The sequence below is a fragment of the Misgurnus anguillicaudatus genome, chromosome 6 (assembly GCF_027580225.2).
Source record: "Misgurnus anguillicaudatus chromosome 6, ASM2758022v2, whole genome shotgun sequence".
Taxonomy (NCBI): domain Eukaryota; kingdom Metazoa; phylum Chordata; class Actinopteri; order Cypriniformes; family Cobitidae; genus Misgurnus; species Misgurnus anguillicaudatus.
In genome coordinates this window covers 20578728-20605332 of record NC_073342.2, presented here as the reverse complement: position 1 = coordinate 20605332, position 26605 = coordinate 20578728, and the positions used below count along the sequence as shown (strand labels likewise).

At 37.0% G+C, this 26605-nt stretch overlaps 4 protein-coding genes across 8 annotated transcripts in view; 2 read left to right on the top strand and 2 right to left on the bottom strand.

The window, feature by feature from the left end:
- Nucleotides 1-2389, bottom strand: part of LOC129433953 (transcription initiation factor TFIID subunit 4) — a 60188-nt gene extending 57799 nt beyond the window's left edge. Inside the window, exons 1-2 of one of the 2 annotated variants that reach the window (XM_055192699.2) lie at nt 1195-2389; nt 913-1073 (exon numbers count right to left, since the gene is read on the bottom strand). In XM_055192699.2, coding sequence (XP_055048674.1) covers nt 913-1073; nt 1195-2353 — 1320 coding nt within the window. In that variant the 5' untranslated portion in view covers nt 2354-2389. The remainder of the gene's footprint in view (nt 1-912; nt 1074-1194) is intronic. The other variant, XM_073868742.1, reaches the window with a different exon arrangement.
- Nucleotides 2390-3049: 660 nt separating this feature from the next.
- dnajb9a (DnaJ heat shock protein family (Hsp40) member B9a) lies at nt 3050-5922 on the top strand. The gene is made up of 3 exons (XM_055192708.2): nt 3050-3190; nt 3889-4117; nt 4243-5922. Exons 1-3 carry the CDS (start codon nt 3059-3061, stop codon nt 4677-4679), a joined length of 798 nt encoding a protein of 265 aa, XP_055048683.1. The 5' UTR covers nt 3050-3058; the 3' UTR covers nt 4680-5922.
- A 438-nt stretch (nt 5923-6360) lies between these two features.
- Nucleotides 6361-19164, top strand: dnm1l (dynamin 1-like). 4 transcript variants are annotated; one of them, XM_055192704.2, is made up of 20 exons: nt 6361-6597; nt 8721-8865; nt 9924-9959; nt 10475-10521; nt 10680-10751; nt 10861-10947; nt 11020-11182; nt 11296-11416; nt 11773-11904; nt 11979-12185; nt 12289-12409; nt 12633-12788; nt 14790-14879; nt 14993-15085; nt 15182-15235; nt 15461-15532; nt 16758-16910; nt 17336-17445; nt 17531-17690; nt 18702-19164. In XM_055192704.2, exons 1-20 carry the CDS (start codon nt 6496-6498, stop codon nt 18756-18758), a joined length of 2178 nt encoding a protein of 725 aa, XP_055048679.2. In that variant the 5' UTR covers nt 6361-6495; the 3' UTR covers nt 18759-19164. The 4 variants fall into 4 exon arrangements, with proteins under 4 accessions (XP_055048679.2, XP_055048681.1, XP_055048680.2 ...); XM_055192706.2 differs by lacking the exon at nt 15461-15532; XM_055192705.2 differs by lacking the exon at nt 9924-9959 and having other exon boundaries at nt 6362-6597.
- Nucleotides 19165-19884: 720 nt separating this feature from the next.
- On the bottom strand, nt 19885-26589 carry tnnt2d (troponin T2d, cardiac). The gene is made up of 11 exons (XM_073868299.1): nt 26555-26589; nt 26413-26420; nt 26215-26326; nt 25860-25917; nt 25659-25775; nt 23139-23216; nt 22946-23059; nt 22744-22856; nt 21323-21413; nt 20431-20468; nt 19885-20346 (listed from the first exon to the last, which is right to left on the bottom strand). The coding sequence occupies exons 1-11, from the start codon at nt 26587-26589 to the stop codon at nt 20301-20303; spliced, it is 810 nt and encodes a 269-aa protein (XP_073724400.1). The 3' UTR covers nt 19885-20300.
- Nucleotides 26590-26605: the final 16 nt, after the last annotated feature.

The following is a 26605-nucleotide window of genomic DNA, read 5'->3' as shown; positions in this document are numbered from 1 at the left end:
TTGTGTTTATTGATGTGTTCCCTAGGATCAAACCTATTACCTTTGTGTTGTATAGTAGGTATCAAAGACAGTTGATGGTACCTGAACACCTGAGAAGAATTTTAATATTGGGTGGAAACACTGGCAGTGAACCAATGTAGTCTGGTTAATAAGCAAATGTGACCCTGGACCACAAAACCAGTCAGAACAGCACAGGTATATATGTAGCAATAGCCAACAATACATTGTATGGGTCAAAATTACACCCTTGGGTTTTTAAATAGTTGCGTTTAGGAATATAGTCATATCCTAACAAATCCTACATCAACGAAAAGCTTATTTATTCAGCTTTCAGGTGTAGTATACACATCACATACACAAATTATATGCCAATAAATCAGTCAAAAAGACCTACACGTGTGCAAGTTTGAATAGAAAATGACTTGGAATAATTGTAGCTCAATCGGTTTAAGTGTAGCTCACAGCACAAAACTTTGTGGGTTTGATTCCCAGAAAACACATACTGATAAAATGTATAGCTTGAAGTCATATTATTGATTTCTACATAAACTCATCCTACATAATGTAAAAAACATCCTGTAAAAATATAACCTTGATGTCGATAGTAAGGTTACAGAGTAAGGTCATGTCAAAGATTGAAATCAATGACTTAACATCCGAAGCAGAATTATCATGTGTCTTACTAACTGGATATTTTCATTTCACAGTTAAAGATACATTACCTAAACACACAAGGACCAAGAAGCCTGAACAGTTGCTAAGCACTGTAGATAAGCTTAATTTAACAATTAATATTATGGGGGGCAATAACTATTTGTACTGCAATGCTGGTAGCCTCTCAGTCCGAGCAGGAAAAATTGGCTGCGTGTGATTATATTTAAGATGTTTTCAGTATACTTGTGTTGTTCATACCTGGGCAACAGGTGCGGCAACTCTAAAGGACGTTGTGGCAGTCGGTGTAGCAGGTCTTGGAGACAGCGTGCCCTTATTTTGATTCTGAGCTTTGACCTGGGCCAGGACCTGTTGAGGAACCAGCACAAGCTGACCCACCTCTGTACGTACTAGAACCATACCTGTATAGCAGAGCCACAACAGGGGCATAAACGTCATTAATCAGAAAGGCAGCATCACAAAGTCATTTTTTTAATTTTAGATAAAAAGATAGTTAGTAGACAACCAATAAAGAACCCTTACCTGGTGGTATGGTGAATCCTGGAGGTAACTGGATGTTTTGCTGCTGTGGCCTAACCACCAGCTGGGTCGTAGGAGCCCCTGGACGCTGCTGGGTCACAGCTGTCGCCGTCCCTGGAGTTGGTGTGCCAGGTCTCAACAGGGTCGTAGGCTGCCCCACAAGAGTAGTCGTCGCAGGCTTTGCAAGGGCAGAGGGAGTGCTTGCCACAGGAAGTGAGGTAACCACTGGACTAGCCTGCATCTGAGTGGGCGTGCTGGGGTGCAAACCTACAGGACCACCAGGAAGCTGGTTCGGGACAACTGCTTTGATCTGGCTTTGGGGGTCAGATTTGGGCTCACTGGCAACTGTGTTGGGAAACGCCACGGAACTGGACCCGAGACCTACTGCTGCACCCTGCACGGGCAATCCTGAGACTTTAGGGTCACCTCCATTGTGTACAATGGCATTAGGAGGCCTGTGCAGTGCAATGGTGGGATTTGCTTGACTATCTAAAGTTTGTGGCAGTGTGCTGTTGGGCTGAGCTGACACAAAAACAGTATTTGGGTTATTAGGAGCAGACATGTTGCTTTTACCTACACCTGGAGCAATGTCAATACCATTTACACTACCGGGTCTGGGTTCAACTTGCAATCCCGCCACAGAGGCGGGAGCAGACGCAATAACAGAAGAGTTCAACGCGCCACTGCTTCCGTTCACAGTCTGTATTCTGGCGGGAACCGTGCGGATGTGATTCGTACTGGTATTGGGATGAGAGTCTGTCGGTGCTGCGTCACTTGAACAGCTCGCGGATAAAGTTGATACCGGTGAATGATATTGCGTCCGATTCGTAGCCGTGACCAAAGATACGGAGTTACTAGACAAGTTTGATGCGGAAGTGACTGAATTAGACGCTTGTATCCTATCTGGACCGTTTTCCACAGACTTTCCCTCCGGATTTTGCTCTGACTGGCGCTGCTGCTCCAGTGTTGTTCCTACTTGGGCGGGCGGCAATTTTCCCAAGTGTGGATTTATCGCGTTTGAGGACGAACCCGGTCTCCTGGTGTCCGTTGACTTGTTTTGTCCACCGAGCTGCGATTCTAACGAGCCAACGAGGTCACTGACGGCTTTCTCGTCCACTTCGGAATAGAGCATATCTTCCAGTGGATCGGGGACGGCCGCCATCTTTGAGAGACGCTTGAGACGTGCGCACCGCGCGTGCGTTGTTTTGCAACAGAGGCATTGTGGGAAGCGTAATGACATCATGTGTAATATTTACACATAAGTGTTGTCGTGAGCTGTCATATCCAAATAAGAATGTTAAGAAACATGGCACGCGCCTTGTAATTACGAAAAATAAATAAATTGTATGTTGGAATCTTTTTAAAATGAGCCCAAAACACATTTGCCAAGTTAATAGAAACGTAATATATAGGTTTGTGTTTGTGTTTGGATTTTGAGCGCATTTATAGTGTTTAAATCATTTGTAAAGGCTCTAAAAATGTCAAGTGGTGTAACACTAGTTAAAACGTATTAAACGTAATGAAAACAAATTAAATAATAAACCTTGCACTATGATAACAAGGAAGCGCACGTAATCTTTATTTAAAAATAATACGCATTACAAGTTTTTTTAGGTTACCTTGTTTCCCGTGGAAAACGGTTATTTTTTATATAAATATGTGTACAAATATTTACAACTCCATGTGTTTGTGTGTGTGTTTTTATATAAACTTAATACGTCCAAACAAAAACTAATTATATGTAATTTGTATATGTAATGTAATGTACATTATATCTATATGTAATTTAATTTTTATATGTGAGTTTATATTTTATAAACCACAAGCAATTTGCCCAAATGAGCACCTGCGTAAATAAAACGCAACGATGAGTGTCTGGAATTGTGTGAACATCACGAGGTACAGAAATGAACCAATTGTATTGCGAGTCGTGTTGTACTGCCCAAAGATTGAAAACAACTGTATCGTTTTAGGTCATTTCTCACCTTGCTGTCATAAAGTGAGTACGTTTTCTTTAGCGTTGCCATTCACGTCTTCTGTTCATATATTTATCTGTTTATATATGTATGGCATGTTTTAATAGCGCGAATGTTTAACGATCCGCCTATATAAAGGCTCCATTATATCGTAATATTGAATAAGGATTAGAAAAAAAGCAAGCATCATGTTTTTTGTTCTAGTCATAGCGAGTTGGTTTCGTTTTGAGGGTTCATGGAGGTTTTGTGGGGCACAGTATAGCACAGAATCATTCTTGACAAATGAGACAAACAATATACAGAAAAAGTGTAATATCAAATATCTTTGCTAAATGCGTCATGTACCGGTAAATTAAATTGTCGTGCTATATACTATTAATAATTTGAGGTTCATTTATTCAACATAAGTAACTGTTGAAATAATTACGCATCTTACAAAATCAAAAAATATTACTATGTCAGTATATTTTAACATTTAAACCAGTAACCCACTGTGTTAAGCGAAGGGGCGTGGCGCATTAGTAAAACTGTTACTTTGGTTAACGTTTCTGCAGGCGTAAAGACACGGCTTCAAAATGCAAATGAATGAAATTAGTTTTTATACAAAGTAAATACTCTTTCTAATGTATTATAACGTTGTTATAAAGATGTATTTCTACTGTGTGAATGCTGTACTTACATAAAATACAATTTAGTTCATTTTTTTTCAATCTCCTATCAGATAGCCAGGAACATGGCCACAGCACAGTCGACATTGATGTTTGCAGTGTGCATCTTGATGATAACAGAACTCATACTGGCCAAAAAAGACTACTACGACATTCTTGGTGTCCCTAAAGATGCATCTGAACGTCAGATAAAAAAAGCTTTTCACAAGCTTGCCATGAAATATCACCCAGACAAAAACAAGAGCCCGGATGCAGAAATAAAATTCAGAGAGATTGCAGAGGGTAAGTGTTATACACATTGGTTTCTACAGCTGTCGTTATGTTTTATGTTTGGTCATTTTCTTGATAGTGATCTATAATGTAAAGTTTTTGATAACTAAACTTAGGTGATAACTTTTGTTTCTTAGCATATGAAACACTATCCGATGAGAAGAGAAGACAAGAGTATGACCAGTTAGGAGAAAATCCATTTACTAATGAAGAAATGGGTGGAGGAGGAGGTGGGCAGCGTTTTCACAATTCCTATAATTTCAACTTCGACAACATGTTCAGAGACTTTGACATCTACAGTCAAAATAGGCACGCTCGTCCGAAACGTCATTTCGACGAGCAGTTCAGAGCCCACCAGCAATCACACAACCGCCATAAGAGACACTTTCCGGATACTTTTGGTACCGGTGTCTACGAAGACATGTTTGAAGATATGGAGAAGATGTTTACATTTGATAGGCACATTAAAAGGACGGAAAGCCGGTTTCAGGGAACAGCCAAACAACACTGCAGAACTGTAACCCAGAGAAGGGGAAATATGGTGACTACTTATACTGACTGCACTTCATCTTGAACCTCATCATGGACTACAGCTTTGAGGATCATGCTACTTTTATGTCTGAATTACATTTATTTGTTTGCTGCTGTAAAGAGTGAGGTTTGGTTTTTACCTGTGAATGATTTATTATGACCAAGATGGGTCATTTGGAGTTTTCGACATTTGTGACTGACACTATATTGGATATTAGAGTCTCTTAATCAAGGTTGTTTCATTATCGCATATGCAGATTTTTCAGGTTTAATTGTAGAAATTTGAAAACTGACATTTTTTGTTTATCATATATTTGCTCTATATTAATCTTTAGAGGAAATTATGCCCCTAATATATCAGTATGCATATATTATTTAAATCCCACTTCCTTGACATATATACCAAGTTATTATGTACACAAAATTCATTGATTTTATAATTGTTAGCCTGCTAGTGTTACTACTAAATCTCCCTGTTAAAACCCAAAAGAATGACGCATAGCATCACTTTCTTTACCTAATTTACTTATCCATTATTGTATTTTGCTGTGTTTGAACTTGGAGCTAAGCGATCAAAATAGGAATCCTTGAGCTTCATATTTTTTCAAACATCCTTACTCTCTTACTCTTTTTATGTGAAGCTAAGCAAATGTTTGCTGTGTAACTTGCTGTGAATAATATAGTTCATTATATTTAAATAGTTTCTTTCAAATTAACACTTATTAGATAGAGAGGTGCCTTTCCCACTCCCAATTGCCAATGTGATAGATTCAATTGGAATGTAAACAAATTGGAGCACTTTTTCGACCTTGTGTGTATTATAGTTTGTATGGCTGAAAATAGCTGAGCTTAGTTTTGTCATCTATTGTCCAGTTGGGGTTGTAAACAGCTTTGGTTTTCAAAAACACCAAAACAAGACTGACAGGTCAACGTGTATAACTTCTATACAAATGTTTATAACAAAGGATTTATTTGTATGTTACTCCCCATGCATACGGACCACTTGAATATCTTTTTATGTAAATAATATGCATAACCAAGCTCTGTTCCTATATATTGTGTATGTTGAATGTTCTGTCTTAAATAATCTTGTGTGCAATATTTTAAGGCAGCTGTCCTGTTGTTATATTTGTTACCCGCTCTCATAGTTGTAATGGGTCTCAATAGACTCATCAGGCACTTTCTTTATTTTAATCCTATGGATGAAAATATAAAATATACTATTTGAGCCCAGATGTACAATATCATGTATTTGGGTGAACAATAAAAAGTGTTCAAAAGAATTATGTATTGCTGTCTAGTAAGTGAAGATTTCTCAGTACACATTAATAATATACACACTTTTAAAGTGATTTTTAATTATATTATAGAGGTTTTATTTTTTATTCCAGTCACATTATAATCAATTAACAAGATAGTAAACATATATGTGCTAAATATTGTTTAACAAATAAATATAAAAAAATGGTATGAGGTCACCATACAGATAACTTAAACGCTCGTTACGTATACCAATATCTGCAGGGCTACATATGTCATTTTTTTCTATTGTTGTTTAACTTCAACATAACATGACGATTGACGAAAATATTTTGTTGCGCTCCATAGTTACGGTTGTCTTGTTGCTCAGAACAATGCTTGGAAATGTAGTTTATTTCCAGAAATTTCTAAAGCGGGTCAACCGCTGGTTAGCCGCCCAATACTACAAGTCCCAGAAGCCACTGCGCGCGCAGTTGTTTCCGCGGCCGGGTTGATTCGTACTGTCTGCCTGAGGGACATTGGATGACTTTGTGCCGTGTTTAGCCGGGGTTGTTGCCTTTAGCTCATTCATTTTGACGGGGAAAGAGAACGTCAACGTGATGGAGGCTCTTATTCCTGTCATTAATAAACTCCAGGATGTTTTTAACACGGTTGGGACAGATATAATCCAGTTGCCCCAGATTGCAGTAGTAGGAACGCAGGTAGGTTTACTTGCGCTTTCCATTTTAACTACCATTGAAAGTCGTTTACTGTATGGTTGTTTCAAAAACCAAGCAGCCTGACACTACATTTATTGGGCACCATAGACGTAATAAGTAATTTTTTAAATGCGCATAAAAAACAGTCGAGCTAGTCAATACGCTAACGTTAAATTTGAAATATTAGCTATCATTGGGATTTCTTTATGACTGCGACACTTGATATAATACATGACACGGAAAATGACTTAAACGTATGTCGTTTAAATATAGCGACAATTTGAAATAACAGCAGCCATACGCATTCATTAAAAGAGCTAACTAACAGTTAGTATGCTAACATACGTTCTCGATTGTTTCCCTATTCCAATTTTCAGAGTTGTCCTATCAGGTAAATTATCTGAACATTTCTACTGTTAAGAAATTTGTTTTGGTGTTTTAACAGTATAATATGTCCATGATTGCATTATGTGGCTGTGGTGGTGGTCTCAGTAGGGCAGCTAACATATGAAGTAATGCACCATGGTCGGTCTGAACCTACCAGATACCGTAAGTCTAAACCTGTCAGATAAGCAGCATGGGTAGATCAGACAGCATGTGTAGATCAGACAGCATGTGTACAGTATGCTAAACAGTTGCAGGATTTTTATTATAGACATTGATCAGTTTAGATGAAGCACAACAAGTTGATATATGTGTTTAAAAGAACTATGACTAACTGGCACTACACAAACAATATACTTTTATTGTTGAAATACATACAAATAGTAAAAAATTAAGGATGTAGCATTGAATCAGTTGAAAACAAATTAATCTTAATGACTAAATCAGTTATCACATATTCAATAGCATTGATTTAAGTCTTGTGATATTGACAGACTGAAGACATTTCAGACTTCCTAACTCCAACCCCAAGATACTTTGTAAAATGTGTACTACTGTATATAATGTATACAATTAGGGATGCACGATATATCGATAACTGCTTATTTTTAATATTATCGTTATCGGTCTGATAGCAAAATTAGGCCGATAAATGAAAGCCGATAAATGATGGATTATTTTGGTTTGTTGAACCACTTCACTTGCTCATTGCTGGCCATGTGGAGTTTTGATTGGTGCTTTCTGTGACATAGCACGAAGATGACACGTGTTGCGGGCTTAAGAAGAGTATGCTAGTCTAGCGCAAAGACAAGATTTCCGCGGTCTGGGAGTTTTTAATTGTGAAAATAAGATGAATATTTATCGGCCTATATATATCGGTTATCGGCCCCCAAATATAAAGAGTTAACGGTTATTGGTATAGGCCAAAATTTCCATATCGGTGCATCCGTATATACAATGTTAACTACAGATCAGCTGCCAAACCTCCCTTCATATAGCGGTGATCCATGATCGCCGTCACCCCTTATCTTAAGGGAACCAAAACATTTGTTATATTTTTGACAAGGTATTTGTTCAAGAGTTCAGTTTAGCCACTAGCCAGACCATTAAACAAACAGAGACCGGAAGTTAAGTCCCGTCCAGAAGCGCAACCACGACAATACATGACACGTCCGTCCAATGAAACCGTCTATATGTGAATCCGTGATATTTGCAATAATGATTATCATACCGTAAAAATCTCATACCATTACAATCCTACTCGCATGATGTGCAGCTGTATATTTTCAAACAGGGAGGAAAACCCACTATTTAATTTTTTTCAAAAGGTCATTGACATCTCACATGAGGCTTTGACTTGCATGTAACATTTATTCCATCTAGTACAGAGAGATTGATTGTGTATCACCATTCATCCCAAATATAGCATATGCATTTTGCTCAATATCACCTAGGCCAACTCAGAAGCAGAATTTTTAAATGTCCCCCCAACCCATTGCGCCCTTATAATCACTCCCAACTTTCACCCCACTAGCTACAGTCCTTGTAGAAGGGTTTCCTTCACACACACTTAATGTTTAATGCAGGGACTTTCACTGAGCAGTTGTGCCCAAGAAAGTAAAAGTGTTCTTAAGCTGTCTGAATAGTTTAATGTGAATATTGTATTTGTTTAAAGTAAAAAGTGTGACAATGACAAACATTCAATCAACATTTCTTTCTTCTGTGGTGCATCTATTTTACAGAGCAGTGGAAAAAGCTCAGTGCTAGAGAGTTTGGTTGGCCGAGATCTCTTGCCCCGTGGAACAGGCATTGTCACCCGCAGGCCTCTCATCCTTCAGCTGGTGCATGTAGACGCGGACGACAGAAGAAAGACGGGAGACGAAAATGGTAATTGTTACTTTTCTTTTTGTGAATGGTGCAGAAAGCATGAACGCATAAATGCGTAAACCTTTTTGCTTGGACAGTGACTACACAGTGTAAGAAATAACTGCATGTGTGTTCGGGACTACAGAAGTTACTCAGTGCTTGTGTCTTCTACTGTCAACTCAATTTGCTTCGTGTCGATCAAGGATTTTAAGGCTTTGTTGTGCTTTCAGATGGTTGACTTGGGTTGTTGTGTACTTCTAACATTGTCTTGTTTTAAATACTGGAATTCTGTCATTGTAAATACCTTCTTATTGTACCAAAAAAGCTAGAGCTGAATTTGTAATAATCCTGCCTGGAATGTTCCCTTAAGTTAAAAGAGAAAGGAAAACTGTGCGTTCACACCAGACGCGGAAGAGGCGGCAAGCGCTAGTGATTTGCATGTTAAGTCAATGCAAAGACGCGAATAGGCATCCTGCAGCGGTAAGCGCGAATGGCGCGGAGTTGAAAAATCGGAACTTTGGCGGCTTTCACGCCATGTTAACCAATCAGGAGCTTGCTCTAGCAGTGACGTGATTACAGGAAGTGAGCGGGGCAACAAAACAAAACAACAAATGAGGACAATCATCATGGTTACACGAGACATCTTCGTACTTTTACAGGAATTAAAAGGATCTTGTTTGGAAGAAAGTGAGTGAGGAGGTCAAACAATCTGGTAAGCCCCTCAAATTAAGTGAATTTTCACATGAATGTCTCGAATGACTAGAATTTCATGCGCAAATGAAGCGAGTAAACTCAAAATGTTCAAGCGTCTAACTGCGTCCAACTACGTCCAACTGCCGCCTCTTCCGCGTCTGGTGTGAACGCATCAGCCAAGCAGATTTATCCAGTAATTGTTGCCCACATAACTAATTTTATTGTGTGAATTTACAGTATATAAAGAATACAATAATTATCCGTTACACTTTTAGCCGGTCTATATGCATTTGTATTATTTTGGTTACAAAAGGGCCTTTTCAGACTGCATTGCTGCACTTACCGGCGTTGCGAGCTAACCCTTTGTCATCTCTCTTTAAACACAGACCCCAATGCTTGGAAAAATGGGCGCCTTTACAAAGGTCTCCTTTTCCTTGTTCTTTCCCCTTTTGCTTGTGTTGAGCAGCTTGGTTTTTGCCCTCATCATGCCACCATTATTTAATAACAAGCTTGTATAGCTCTGCTATTGCCTAGTGTAGTGACTAAATTCAGATTTAAAGAATCCAGTTTTAAATCCAGATTGAAGTGGTGAATGTGAACACTGTTAAATTGAGATCCAGTAAGTACTTACTGTATAGCTCACTAACAGTCATGAGTTATTTAAACGTTACTTTGTAATAAAGATCCAAGGACTGTGTTTGTTGAAGAGCCAAAGCTTAAGTAGCCTATCCTACCCATAAAGCACTGTGCTTGTCCTCAGTTACATGGCACTTTGTTTCTGCTTGGTATCATTTGCTGTTTTCATGCATTTTGTGTTTGTTCAGTGATGAAAATAATGATGCTGATTCCCTCAAAACAAAACCTATATGTCTTAACAGTGTAAACAAACTTTACTAAGTAAACAGCTAGTGTCATGTTGTCAACCATGTTTTCACAGGAGTTGATGGAGAAGAGTGGGCGAAATTTCTGCACACCAAAAACAAGGTATTGAAACCAGTACAATGCACCTTTACACAAATTCAAACATGTATGGCCTGTTTGTTGGCATCCATTGTGAGCGATTCTTTGTCTTTGAGCAGCACCACAAAGATACAAACATAATATCAGAATAAACGTTTAAATAACGCATCTCTGACTTTCAGATCTACACAGATTTTGACGAAATTAGGCAAGAAATCGAAAATGAAACCGAAAGAATTTCTGGCAACAACAAGGTATGTTGACAGAGCTTTTAACCCTGTATGCGGTTTATGTTGTTTGACTAATGCATGCATAATGTTATAGACATTACATTTATTTACATTGTTACTCTTCGTTTTGCAGGGAATCAGTGATGAGCCCATTCACCTGAAAGTCTTCTCACCACATGTTGTCAACCTCACACTGGTGGACCTGCCTGGCATCACTAAGGTATTTCAACAACTGCTTATTATCCTTAAATCAGCTATTTAACTTTTATTTAACATTAGCATTCATTATCAGGTCCCAGTAGGAGACCAGCCCAAAGACATCGAGCTTCTAATTCGTGAGCTGATCTTAAAATACATCAGCAACCCAAACTGCATCATCTTAGCTGTCACTGCGGCAAACACAGACATGGCCACGTCTGAAGCTTTGAAAGTCGCCCGCGAAGTGGATCCAGACGGTCAGCATTTTTATTTCCATGCACACGTCTGTTTGCTTTTTAATGTGATCCATTTTCTGCATAGCTCTTGATGCACATTTTTTATATTTTGCATGCGAAATTACTGCTTATAGGTCGCAGAACGCTGGCTGTGGTGACTAAACTGGATCTGATGGACGCTGGTACCGATGCCATGGATGTGCTCATGGGTAGAGTGATTCCTGTCAAACTGGGATTGATTGGAGTGGTCAACAGGTAAAGATAACAAAAGGCAGTTATGTTAGAAAGGAGAGGTTATGGTCCAGGAAGCTGATTGGTCAATGCAGCTAGTTGTGCTAAAATATGAAGGTCTATACTTGATTTTCTGGCAAATGATGACAGATAATAAATTTGCATCAGAAAAGTTATTATGATAATTTTTTTATTATAGAGTTAGAGTATAGTGACCTAGATAGGGCCATAATCCATACAATAAACTGAAGGTCAGAGGCCAAATATTGAAATCTAAATTTTTATCTTAAAAAAATCGTATTTAGTTCGACATATTATCTTGTTTTTCAATTTTGCAAGGATGTTTCAGTATATTCAAGTGTGCAAGTGTCTTCATTCAGGAGTCAGCTAGACATCAACAATAAGAAAAGTGTGGCAGACTCCATCCGTGATGAATATGCGTTTCTCCAGAAGAAATATCCCTCCCTCGCCAATAGAAACGGGACTAAATATCTTGCAAGAACATTAAACAGGTAGATATTTGTTTTAAGCTGTAAAGTATGGATGTAACAAAAAACTAATAAATAGTCTCTTATTTCTCCATCAGGTTGTTAATGCACCACATTAGGGACTGTCTGCCGGAGCTGAAGACGCGTATCAATGTTCTGGCTGCGCAGTATCAGTCTCTGCTCGGCAGCTATGGTGAGCCGGTCGACGACAAGAGCGCCACCTTGCTGCAGCTCATCACCAAGTTCGCCACCGAGTACTGCAACACGATTGAGGGAACAGCCAAGTACATCGAGACAGCCGAACTGTTAGTGTTTTTTCTCATGATACCATTATAGATAATAAATATTCACAATATGTCTAACAGTGACGTCAGTGCTAATCTCATTTGGTTTGTGGTGATATTGTAGGTGTGGTGGTGCAAGAATATGTTACATCTTTCACGAGACATTTGGTAGGACACTGGAGTCAGTCGACCCTTTGGGAGGACTCACAACCATAGATGTGCTTACAGCTATCAGGAATGCTACAGTGGGTTGAAAACATTATATAGTATCTATTAAATGAACTCGCATTATGCATTTTCTCGGTGCTCAATGAGTGCAAATTTCTATTTTAGGATGGGCCTTTGAATGATACATTGGCTGTTATATAACAGCATTCAACAAGAGTTTAGATTACAGCGGTTTTAACTGTGATTTCTGAAGCTTGTACAGGGGATTATGGGTAATATGGTTCTGGTGTGTTTATGCAGGGTCCCCGTCCTGCTCTGTTTGTTCCTGAGATTTCGTTTGAACTCCTGGTGAAGAGGCAAGTAAAGCGTCTGGAGGAACCCAGTCTGCGCTGTGTGGAGCTGGTGCATGAGGAGATGCAAAGAATCATTCAGCACTGTAGTAATTACAGTACACAGGTATACTATATAAGAAATTCACTCTATGTCCGAAACTGCCTACTTCCATACTATACAGTAGGAGAAAAGCAGGAGGTGAGGCAAGTAGTATGTCTGAATTTATAGTATTCGAAAAGTACCCGGATGACCTACTACTTCCGGCAAGATCCTAAAGTGTTTATTTGATGGACACTTTACTATCCCATGAACCCCCGGGAGAGGAGTCTCCCAACGAAGAAGAAAAATGAGAGGCGTTGTTGTATTCAAAAATGTCTAACAAGCGCTAAGCTCTATTCAAATGCAAATATACATATATTAAACAGCCATCCCTTGTGGTTAAATTGCGCTTGTTTAACGTCATTCCAGTTAACGACTAACTTGTTGTTATGCCGACGTATGTCACTTGATGTATCAACATGGCAGATGTAGTATGTCTGAAATAGGGATGCATAACAATTAATCGCGATTAATCTATAGCAGAAAAAAGTTTTTGTTTACATCTCATATATGTGTGTGTGAACTGTGTATTAGGGATCGACCGATATGGACTTTTTTACTGCCGATACCGATTTTTGTTTCATCAGCCTTAGCCGATGACCGATACAAGCTGACGATTTTCTTGAGCCGATACTGCTTTTGCTCACTCAATTTACATCATAAGAATGACACGATGATGTGAAAGGTTACAAGTCTCAATTAAAAAAAGTAACATTTATTGAACTTAAAAAAACTATATTTAACAAATAGTAAAAACAGGTGAGGGTGCTATGGAACCATGAACTGCACTCTCCACAATGACAAGGAACTATCAGCAAATGTCATTGATTTCTAGCACTTTACTACTACAAATATATATAGAGATGAGAAATAAAAACCTGCTTTGTCTAGCTATGATCAGCTTTTAGGCCGAGCTTTCAATGTTGTCATGGAAAGGTTGGTTGTTTTTAGTCACATGACCTGCAATCGCTTGCGGCTTCCAACACTCTGTCTGTAAATAATGGCGGAAAAATCGGCGAACACAGCAGCCAAGTATCAGCCGATGCCGATACACATTAAACTCGCAAAAATCGGCCCAATATAGTAGCAGACCGATATATCGGTCAATCACTACTGTGTATAATAACTTTGTATAGATAAATGCACACCCATGCATGTATATATTTAAGAAATGTTTACATGTGTATATACATTTGTATATTTATGTATAATTTATATTATATATAAATACTTAATATATAAAAAAAATTCTTAAAATGCATGTGTGCATATTTTTATATACATAATTATTATACACAGTTCACACACATATTTGATGTAAACAAAAACTTTTATTCTGCTAGATTAATTACGATTAATCGTTACGCATCCATAGTCCGAATTTATCCATACTATGTTGTCGATGAGTATGTATTTCATCTAATTCAGTACCTACTGTCTCAGTATGCGATTTCGGACACAGCAACAGATCGACTTTCACATCAAAATCTTTTGAAACTACGGACCAATCAGAATATGCAAGGGGCGGGAGCAGCATCAGTATAGTCAATGCAGCACATTAGGGTTACAATACAGTAGGGTTACCTACAGTACATTGGTCATTACACTAAACTAGGGATGCACCCAAAGGAAAATTCTTGGCAGAAGCCGAATAAAATGAAAAACTCAGCCCAATACCGAACAACCTAATATTTTTAATTTATTTTCCTAATTATTAGCTATATGTTTTCGTGCCTTTCTCGGACACTTTAAAATGCTTTCACCAACACATTCGTTTGATTTGTGCGTCTCTCACTCTCCGCTGGTTGCTATTTGATCGCGTCATCAACGTCCTGTAAAATTTATTCTGTCTTTTCACTTGTTCGGCTGAATACCAAAAATTTATTTTCGGAGGAATAATTTAATTTGCTGAAAATTCGGTGCATCCCTACAGTAAACTGGTATACTATATATGGTTAGAACAGTAATAATGAAGCATAAATGGTAAAACTTAAAATTTAGTTTTTGTTACTTTTTTGTTTTTAGGAGTTGCTTAGGTTTCCAAAGCTCCATGATGCCATAGTCGAAGTGGTTACTTCTCTGCTAAGGAAGAGGCTGCCAGTGACCAATGAGATGGTTTGTCTTCTCATCATCAGTCCTTATTTATAAAACACCAGCAGAGCATGTTTCTGTGCAAATCATTCAGTTTTATGTAAAACTTTATGTAAAAAGTGTTTACTTTGTTCCAGGTTCACAACTTGGTGGCGATTGAGTTGGCTTACATCAATACCAAACACCCAGACTTTGCAGATGCGTGTGGGCTCATGAACAACAACATTGAGGTTTGCTGAAATTTTGATAGTTTCATTTTGATTTAAGGATCACTATTTATTAAATCAAGGTAAAATTATTTATTTTTGCTGTGGTTGTTTGTGCAGGAGCAGAGGCGTAACAGAATGAGAGATCTGCCTTCGGCTGTGCCCCGTGATAAGGTATGATCAGTAACATTGTGAGATAGAGAAACACTGGGATTGGCTGTAGGCAGCGGTGCCCTTTGTCCTTTTTATTGCGCTTGTGTAAACCTCTGCTCTGACTGGCACTTTTCTTACTGTTCTATTCTTTGCTTATTGCTTTTGAAAAGAATTAGACCAAAACCTGGGTTTTTTATTTAGCAGACTAGCTGATTTTATTCTCTCTCTTCCTGTGTGTCTCTGTAGTCCCTAAAGGGTCCCGGTGGGCCGTCAGTGTCGCCCACCGAGCAGCCATCTGGTGAGGGCGAAGGCCCTAAGGTGTGTGCACCCCGTTTATAGGGGCAAAGCATGGATGGAGTTGATTTTCAACCCAAATTCTCCCCCAAATTAACCTAAACCAGTTTGTTTTGTACTGATAAGGACCTTTTTAAACTTCTTTGTGGATGAATATTCTCTTTGTGTGTTTTGCTTTTTTTTTTTAAAGCTCACCGAGCTCTTGCTGTTTTTGCATGCCGAGCATTTTCTGCAAGTTTAACTTGAATTTTTATATCAAGGTATTTCATTTTTAGCATGTTACGTAAAGACAGCTGGGGTTGTATGTAAATACAATTTTGATGGTGCTTGTATGCACTCGTTGTTGAGTTGATGTTGAGGCAGATTTTGAAGATCCTGTCCAACTTAAATACATATGTTTTTATAAATATACAGTACTGTGCTACCATTCCACCATTAGATTTGTTGTTTTTGCAATGGTATAGTGATCATATATAATTATTTTCTATTCTCTTTATTAGAATTTTTATGTAGTATTAAAAACATTATAAAAGTATAAGCTGAAGTGACTAAGATTTAGGGTAAACTTCCCTTCCACTTGAGCAATAGCAGGCAACTGCAGGATCTCTTAAACCTAAATTAAATTAAGTCCTAATTTCATTCTAATCGAATGACTTCAGGACTTTAATCTCCTGAAAAAAGCTCAAGATGAGTTTTGTGCCAAGAGAGGTCACACTAAATACTGACTGATGCCTGAAGACGTTTTAGTTCTGAAAAGTTTGTTTTTAATTTTGTGTACATATTTACTGTATTTTCTGTTTTTATCTTAATAAAAAGAGTGAGAAATAAATATGGATGGACATTAAAACTTTGCTAAAACAACAAAGCTGGTGGTGGCCTAAGACTTTTGCACAGTACTCCATATAAAATATATGTATGTATATCTGTGATATACATATATTGGGTTTGGTTTATATATATATATATATATATATATATATATATATATATATATATATATATATATATATATATATATACACACACACACATACATATATACATATAATAAAATATATATATATATATATATATATATATATATATATAAACCAAAACCATGTGCAGATAATTGTGTACAAACCGTTAGTCTTATATTATTTTTCTGTTTAAATAAGCACATAAAACACAGATCGACTTCACTACACAGTGAATGTTAATGGAGTTGGTGTTCAGTCATGTTGTGTTTTTTTCTGTTTGTGTGCATCAGACGGGAGGAGCAGCTCAAGGGGAGCAGGAGGGAGGTACGGGTAACTGGCGAGGCATGCTGAAGAAAGGAGAGGATGGCCAGGGAGACGACAGGAGCAAACTGCAGAGCTCTGCCAGCACCCAGAAAGGACACGCAGTGAATTTACTTGACGTGGTAAAAGCATAAAACACAAATACCTTAAATGACATTGTAAAAACATTTGTGAGTAAATAAACTATAGCAGGGGCGGCACAGTGGCTAAGTGGGTAGCAAGAAGGTCCCTGGTTTGAGCCCTGGCTGGGTCAGGAGGTCTTTATGTGTGGATTTTGCATGTTCTCCTTGTGTCAGCGTGGGTTTACTTCGGGTACCGGTTTCCTTCCACAGTCCAAAAACATGCAGGTTAGGTGAATTGGAGATGTAAAATTGCCCTTCTCAGAACGTGGTGTATAAATGGTGTATAGATCAACCGGTTCTTGCCATATATGTGGCTGTAGATGCAGAAATGGCATTAAATAAACTATAGCATGCGTATCGACTAGCCTTAAAAGCTATTGGCCAGTACAGTAAAAATTCATTACAGTTGATGTGTTTTTTTCCAGCCTGTGCCAGTTACCAGAAAACTCTCTGCTCGTGAGCAAAGGGACTGTGAGGTCATCGAAAGGCTCATCAAGTCCTATTTCCTCATCGTACGCAAAAACATTCAGGACAGGTTTGTTTGTAATGATTCGGAAGTGTATTGCAAAACCTTTCCGTCTTATATTTTTGAAACCTAACACGTCTCGTCATCTCTGCAGTGTACCGAAGGCCGTTATGCACTTCCTGGTGAACCATGTGAAGGACAGCTTACAGAGTGAACTGGTGGGGCAGCTTTATAAATCAGCCCTGCTGGACGACCTCCTCACAGAGTCAGAGGACATGGCCCAGCGCCGCAATGAAGCTGCAGATATGCTGAAGGTAACAAAGGGGTGTGGAGATTGAAAAACGTGCTGAAACTGTAATGCAGGTGTAGTTAGGGCCTGTATTTAAATGATTAGTCAATTTTCTTTAAAAAAATCCAGATAATTTACTCACCACCATGTCATCCAAAATGTTAATGTATTTCTTTGTTCAGTCGAGAAGAAATTATGTTTTTTGAGGAAAACATTCCAGGATTTTTCTCATTTTAATGGACCCCAACACTTAACAGTTTTAATGCAGTTTCAAAGGACTCTAAACAGTCCCAAACGAGGCATAAGGGTCTTAACTAGCGAAATGATTGTCATTTTGTGGCAAGAAAAATAAAAAATATGCACTTTTAAACCACAACTTTTCGTCTTCCTCCGGCTGTGTGACGCGCCAGTGCGACATCATGTAATTGCGTAGTGACGTAGAAAGGTCAACATGTTGCATATATGAAGCGCGCATTTGCGGACCATTTTAAACAGTGGACTGACACAAGGACATTAATTAGTATCATTCCACATACAACAACATTGGAACGATCCTCTTTCTCCACACTTGTAAACACTGGGGCTTAGTTTTGCATACGTCATCCGTGACCTCTTGACGTGATGACGTTTACGTGAGGTCACGCTGGCGCATCACATGACCGAAGGAAGAAGAGAAGTTGTGGTTTAAAAGTGCATATTTTTTTTCTTGCACAAAAATGACAATCGTTTCGCTAGATAAGACCCTTATGCCTCGTTTGGGATCGTTTAGAGTATTTTAAACTGCATTAAAACTGTTAAGTGTTGGGTTCCATTAATATAAGAAAAATCCTTGAATGTTTTCCTGAAAAAACATAATTTCCTCTCGACTGATTTTGGATGACATGGTGGTGAGTACATTTTTTATTTATTTTTTTAAATGGACTAATCCTTTAAGGATAATGGCCGCTTGTACTACAAGGTTAAAATCAAGTCGACAAATTTGTCAACTAAAAAGGAAGTCTTAAATGTTGCTAAGCTGTCATGTTTTTCCTTATAGGCCTTACAGAAAGCCAGTCAGGTGATCGCTGAAATTCGAGAAACACACCTGTGGTGAAGTCCCACCCAGATATTCACTCAAGCCCTGTGGCCCTTCCTGTCTGGATCTCCCAGATAGCCAACTTGAAAAATGCACTGCTGTCAATTTGTGTGTAACGAATATAGTTTTATTATGAATGCCATGGACTTTTCATGAGCTACTTTGAGGGCAGCACTTATCACGTCACACCTGCAAACGTCCCGTTCAGTGATATCTTCTTTCATGTATGTAAGCTACCATGTAAGCTCCAGATAATTTGTGTGGACCATGTGTCTCTGATGTAGCCTAAATTAAAGATAGTCATATGAAAAAAATGAATGTTGTGTCCTGGCCTGTAACAAAAAGCTGTGTTATATAGGAAGGAGAAAAAATGTCACGGTTTTATTTGTAACACTGGCTATAAATATTTAATTTCATTGCTTAATTTCTGTTACTTTGCATTTTTTCTGCTTTGGATTGTATATAAAACGACTGTTGAGGTGATATAATGATTTAGATACATTTCATAGAATGCTGGTGTTTTTTGACCGGATTTATGTTTCAGATATATGAAGAGCTCAGATTTAAAAGCGGGGCAAATATAGTGACCGAATGTTCTCAACATGTATCATATCCACTTAATCCTGGCCTCAGGCCATTCAAAAATACTGGTTGTTGGCAGAATCATTAAACGCCACATAGTTATTTCAGCAAAGTCCTCTATGTGCACAATAGAAGAATTAGACGAATGATTCTGCACGTATGTCTAAAAGTCTAAAAACTCTAAAAGAGTTTATCCAGTTAAAGAAGGTTTACTGAATATATTAGGAGGTTTAGTGATTTTGTTTAGCCTTTTATTCAGAAAGGACAGTGAAGAGTGATGAGACTTTTTTGAGAAGTGGAGATTTTTGAATGCACGTAGAGGGTTTTGCAGCAAAAGACAGTCAAATTAGTTAAATATCAATGACGTGACTAGTGACATTTCAGTTACTGACTAATAACCTTTTCATTGCCATTAAAGTAAAATTTCTGAACCTAAGCATCAGAGCCTGATTAAAAAAATGCTCATTTATTTACAAGAAAATGTTGACACTTAGAGGGTTTTGCATCTGAACCCTTTATATAGTTTTCATTTTAAATAATAATTCGTATCAGTTGACACATATATCATCAAATGTACAGTTTATTTGACATCAAAAAGCTGTGCAAAAATGTACAGCATGAGCATTCTTGTACATTCATAACAATTTAAAATATGAAGAGTTTCGTTGCAAAACGAGATAAATCCATTTTTAACATTTTTGACAAAACATGTTTATTATTATGTTATCATGTTATTATTTTGTTTTATGGTGCTACTTAGCTGTACTTTTTAAGTTATGAAGGTTTAAATCAAAACAAACCAACTGCAGTTGCATTGAAATTAATTGTAATGCACTACCAAAAAACGAGATTTCTGAACAATTAAAAAAATGGTGGTTATCTCGTTTTGCAACGAAACTCTTCATATTATCTATACGCAACAAACAAATGAACAACAAACATTGGTGCAAACTCTGATCTTTTGCCGGCTGTCAGCATCTATCTCAGTCTTCCTCCCATTTTGCCCTTGCCTCGGCCCTTGGCACTGAGCAATGGAAAAAAACGAGAGTTAAAAATAGCCTTTTAAACTAAATTTGACTTAAAAGTGTTCATGAGATGTGGCTCTTACCTCTGGTGATCTTGAACTCGGCAGAGGAGCTGATTTATCTGTAAGATACAAACACAAGTTTAACACTTAACAAAATAACGTGATAATGAACACAACCTGTTTACCTTAACACATTGCTGCTACACGTTACAAAGACTGAACCATGTAGTACTGAATTGTGGAGTTACTCCATTAAACAGTTTTTCCACATTTTTTATTTTGGGTGGGGCTAAAAGTGTGGCTCTGTGATGAACTACTTGAGCCACTGAGCATGGCCCCGCCCCCAACACAGAACGCAGATTTTTCGCGAGTGGGCGTGATTTTAACTGGGTGGTTAATGTCATTTGCAAACTGAAAACACATTTTAAATTGGACTTTAAAGTTGAACTTCTTTGCAGTTGTGCAGGTTTAACTGAAATCAAATTATGATGGTCTGTACCAGCAGCATCTTAAAGGGATAGTTCATTTTAAAATGAAAATTCTGTCATCATTTACTCATCCTCATGTTGTTGTAAACCTGTTTGAATTTCTTTTTTCTGATGAACACAAAAGAAAATATTTTGAGAAATGATGGTAAACACACAGCAGTAAGTGACCATTGACTTTTATAGTAGGAATAAACCGTCAACTGTGTGCCTAACATCATTTATCAAAATACTTCCAAAATATTTATTTCTTACTATGGAAGTCAATGGTCATTATCTGCTGTGTGTTACCATAATTTCTCAAAATATATTTTTTGTGTTAATCAGGAAAAAAATTCATACAGGTTTAGAACAGCATGAGGATGAGTAAATGATGACAGAATTTTCATTTTAAAGTGAACTATCCCTCTAAAAAACCTGTAAAGCCACTTGAACATTTATTTATCATACATGATGGACAGATCTCAGAAAGGTTAGAGATAACTTACGTCATATTTCTGGCGTTTTAGTTTCTCGTTCAGATCGTACTTCTCTGCTTCCAAACCCATTAACCACTGCCACAGCTCATTGGCTTTTTCCCTGCAAAGAGTAACAAAAATAGCAAAAGTCTTGAATGTTCATTGGAGACCAGTTGTGCAATTCAACAGACATATCTCGTGCAATCTCTCACTATTGACTGTTTTATCGGACGCACGCGGGTGATTCTCACATAATCCAGATTTAGAAGGTGTCCAGCATCAAAAATTTTTAAAAAGCCCTTGAAGCCAATATTTTGTAACATATAAGATTAAGGTCTGAATTTACTATAACCATTATTTTTAGAGGATTTAAAAAATATTTCCTATAGAATTATTTAGATTATCATTATCAAAAATTATCATTGCCGCAACATGATATTATATTAAATATGCTTTTACAAACTCATGTGTCAGTAATGAGAACTAAAAAGTTGTCTAGGTATGACAAACTAAATTTCAACTTTTATCTGGAGAGAAAAAATAAGAACTGCTTACCTGGTAGCCATCTTGAGTGTCAGTCAATTATGACCTTACAACTTTTTTTTTTTTTGAAAATGTTAGTTCATTAAGGAGTTAAACAATTAATGAAAATTGTTGCGGAGGATGAAAAAAATTTTTTTTTTCTACATTTACCATTAATCACCAAATACCACATCTTTACTGTAAATGTTTATAGTATAACATGCACTGAAGCTTTTTATTTTTTAATTATAAATTTTCCATGTCAAAGAACCCACATCTAGTCATGGACACATTTCCCCTTAAATGTGGAAAAAACAACACAACTTGTTTGTATAATGTCATTTGAAATCATGTGCAAAATAGTACGGGAAGATGTTTGTAACTGTATGCTTCTTATTTTGATACTCTTACTTTGCATTTACTTTTTGTTATCAAAATGTTTCATGACACCTCATAAGTCTAATACAGAGCCGTATGGTCTAATATCGCGAGAATCACCCACGCGCGTTGCCGCGGTTACGCGTCTGGCCCAGTTAACATCCGGTCTGCGCTTGTTCTTCTTTGGTCAGGCGACTAAACTGACCTATGGAACAAATAACTTACCTTGTGGAAAAGAAGACGAGGGGAGATAGTGAACATGGATCACAGCTATGTGGATTTAGCAGCCAGGCAAGAATTTCTGTAGCTAACATTACATTGTTTACATGATTTTTTTCACAGTAACGTTACCTCAGTGTAGTTGATATGCTTTAGCTATGATGTGAACTGAGGTAATTTACTGGTTATTAATGTTGCTTGTTATCAGGAATAATCTATTCGAGAGAGACTCTGATTTTTTGCAAAGTCTACCGGAAGTTAAGTTTAGTCCACAAAAGCCGTTTATGTTGTTGCCACTGAAACCGTCTATAAAAATATAAAAATAGTCATACTTGAGTTTATCTTCACTCAGATGATCAACCGTAAGTGGCTTCCGTCGCTCAGCCAGTATCTTCTTCTTTTTCTCTCTTTCTGTCTGTTTCTTGGCACCTTTGCGGCCCTCACCCTTTATCAAACAAAAATGAGGATATGAATGTGAAAAATAGTGAAGAATGTTCATGTGACGTGTGTGGTTTAGACATGATGTTCACTGACCCTTTGCTGTGTTCCTCCATACTGGTGGGTCATGTTAGTGAGAGCTTTCTTCTTCTTGGCATCTTCATCGTGTTTCTTCCTTTGTTCCTCTTGTTCCTTCCTTTCTCTCTCTTCCTGCATGTCACATTGAATTTATGTTTTAGAGGATGTAGATGCCAGTTGTATTTCATTTATGAGCCTGTGTTTTACTCACAGCGAGTCTGGCCTGTCGCTCCTTCTCTTTCTCTGTACGTACACGCTGCTGCTCAGCTCTCTCTGCACGCCTATTCTCCTGTTAAATAAGCAGATTTTACATAAACAGTTTCACTCGAATGTTACAACCCCCTTGCAGAATCTGAAAGATGTTTACACTGTAAAAAAAGATTTTGTAAAAGTAAGTTACCTGCTTGTCTTAAAATTTTGAGTTCATTCAACTTAAAAATATTAGTTGACTTAAATATTTTTAAGGTGAATTAACTAAAAAGGTTCCCCAGTTATAAACACATGTATGGTTTAGTACAGTAGTTCTCAAACTTTTTCGGTGTGCGGCCACCCCTTGTATACGGTGCATCTCTACATGGCCCTAACAAAAAATTATGACATAAAACATTCCAAAACTTAATATTTGAAAACAAAACATATAATACAATGTAGTGCTGTAGCCGTATTTTTCTGATATTAAATTACAAAGAATTTATGATAAATTAATTTATTTTATAAAATTTCATAAATCCAGGGGCCCCCTGACACCATCTCAGGGCCCCCAGTTTGAGAACCACTGGTTAAGTAGACTAACACTGGGATTGGCAATATATATGAAAAAATTAAGAGTGCAAATGTCATAGTTTTAATAAACTTGAACAAATCTTTTTTTAATCGGAGGCTGCCATTTTGTTTTTCATCACTATGCGTGACGTCAAATGGTTGCAATAAAACACGTTCTATTACAGCAAGGTAAACGTGATAAAGTCGTCTTAAATCTGTAGATTATAAAATGATGTGAAACAGAAGATGAGAGTTATGTACGCACACAGACAGCAGGTGGCAGTATTTGGTACGCATTTCAATAAAAAAGCATCAGGTCTTCTGTTTAGCCCTTTCACAGACAGTACAAAAAAGAAGAATACAAAAAAACTTTAGGGTGGTCCTTATAATGGGTATTTTTTTAAATGTTCAACTCTCACCCCATAAATGTGTTAGGATATCAATAAAAAACACACTGTGCAAAATTTTGAATTGTTCCAACTTCCTACAATATCTAGAGGTTGCTCAAAGCCTTTGAATATTTCCGAAATCACGTATTTTTGCAAAAACTGACTGTACCATTTAAAAACGCACAAAACACACAAAACTTGCTTCTTGGAGGGTAACTTTGTTCCAGTTATTTCAGTCTCTTCTGATCCGAGTAACCATATAGCAAACTTGCTTCGTGTTGCTTCAGCCATTGTCTCGGTGTATATTGTCTATTGTGCTTCATTCACATTGAAGTTTTCTTGCTTTGAAAGACATATCACGACTAAAACAGGAGTTATAATTGCATGGAGCATGGTCAAATAAATCCATGTGTTAAACTTCAAAGGTCTTGAGCAACCTCTAAATATTAATTAATAATGAAAATTTTTTGCACTTTATTTATTTATTCAAACATATTGGTGGGTTGAGAGCATGAACTTTTAAAGGGACAATAAGTAGGATTTTCCCCATATAGTGGTGAAATTGTATTTTGCATTCAAACAAATAGTGCTCTCTAGCGCCTCACTTTTCCAAATGCGTGCTGCAACAACGGTAGCTGTTATGTACTCACTGATCTTCTTGTCCATTTCAGCTGGTTCACGTGTTCTGAACCAAAATGCGTTGCGGTAGGCTAGTGCTATTTTGTCCCTCTCTGCTATTATAGTTTTTTGAATATGGCGAAACGACATGGAAGCTTTCTAGGACTTACCCGTTCAGTGTAAATAAAAAGGAGTCAGATCATTGGCAGAGGTAATTTGACACCAATGAGGACATATTTATGAATAAAGACATTGATTTTGACTAATAAAATACATAAAACTATAATATCATAATAACAGTAATATCATAAAAACTACATATTGTCCCTTTAAAAGTTGAAAAATTAGGACCACCCTAAAAAAACATGCTAATGAAAGAAGATCAAAATAAAGGCGATCTGAGAGCTAAAATGTGTGAGTGGAAAATAAATAATTCTTACATTCTTATTATGTTACAAATAATAATAGTAATATCATAATAACAGTAATATTATAAAAACTACATATTGTCCCTTTAAAAGTTGAAAAATAAGGACCACCCTAAAAAGCATAGTAATGAAAGAAGATTAAAATAAAGGCGATCTGACAGCTAAAAATGTGTAAGTGGAAAATAAAAAATTCTTACATGAAAACTATAGAAGATACCATAGTATTTACTATAGTAAACTAGTAATATTTCACAACAGCCATTACACGTCATCAATTTCATAACGCAAAACATAATGGCAGCCTTCATAGGTTAAAATGTTTTTTTTTTGTTTGTTTGTTTTGAAGTAATGAAAATATGTAGTGTTTCTATCAATGGATTTTAGTAGTTGAGGTCAAACATAAAGTATTAAAGCATACAAGTCTTCATAGTCGGGGTACCTTTTAATGCAACCAGGTAACTTAACTTTTCAACTTTTGAACCAACATTTTATTATTTACAGTGTAGCACAAATGTATAAGTAGAAAACACTCACAATTCTGTTGACCAGTGCAATAAGTTCCTCTTCATCTTTTTGCCTCTGAACAAAATGAGCCTCTATGAGTGACTGCAGCTCAGATAAATCCTTTTCCTGACGCTTACGGTGAATGTCCTGTCAAATATACAATACAAATATTGCAGGTTACATAGTGTGTGTGAAAGACGTGTACGATCAAAGCGAAAACACTCGACTTACATCAAAATCAACTTTATCTCCCTCTGGAATCTTTGGTGCTTGTATATTTGATAGAAACCTGAAGATAGAAGATTATAAAGCAAGCAAACCATTTTGCTTTGTCATATGTGACCCTCACTTTAAAATCCTAACTAAAGTATAATGTAATTTTGAGATTAGGATCATCAAAGGTTGATTTCAATTTTCCTTACTAAGTCAATATTAAAGATATCAAGGTTATATTTACACAAAATGTTCATTACATTATGCAAGATGATTTTAAGTAGAAAGCAGTGAATCACAAAGAATGACTTTGCGGTTTCACAGGCAGGACACATTTATCTAATAATAGATACAAAAGAATAATGCAACTTACTTTGGTTTGGCTTTGGAGTCATCCACTAAAATGGCAGAGATGTTTTTTTTTTCAGCAATGGAACAGAAAAGTCCATTAACAGTGTTAAAAATAAGAATTGTAATATCATAAAAATATACAATAACACAGATAAAGTAAGTGCATTATGTTATATTACAAACACTGTGAAACAAATACATGTCCCCCCTGATACAGTACCTTCCTCCCTTTTAAAACACACACAAACACAGAGACACACAAGACAGATGAGAAAATATAATGCACTTATTCACTGCACAATTTATAGCTATTTATTTGCATATTATTGCAAATCTTAGAAGTGATAAAGATTTTTACTTACTGAACTCCCTCATCCATGTCCTCTGTATCAGACATAACCGTCAATGCTGTC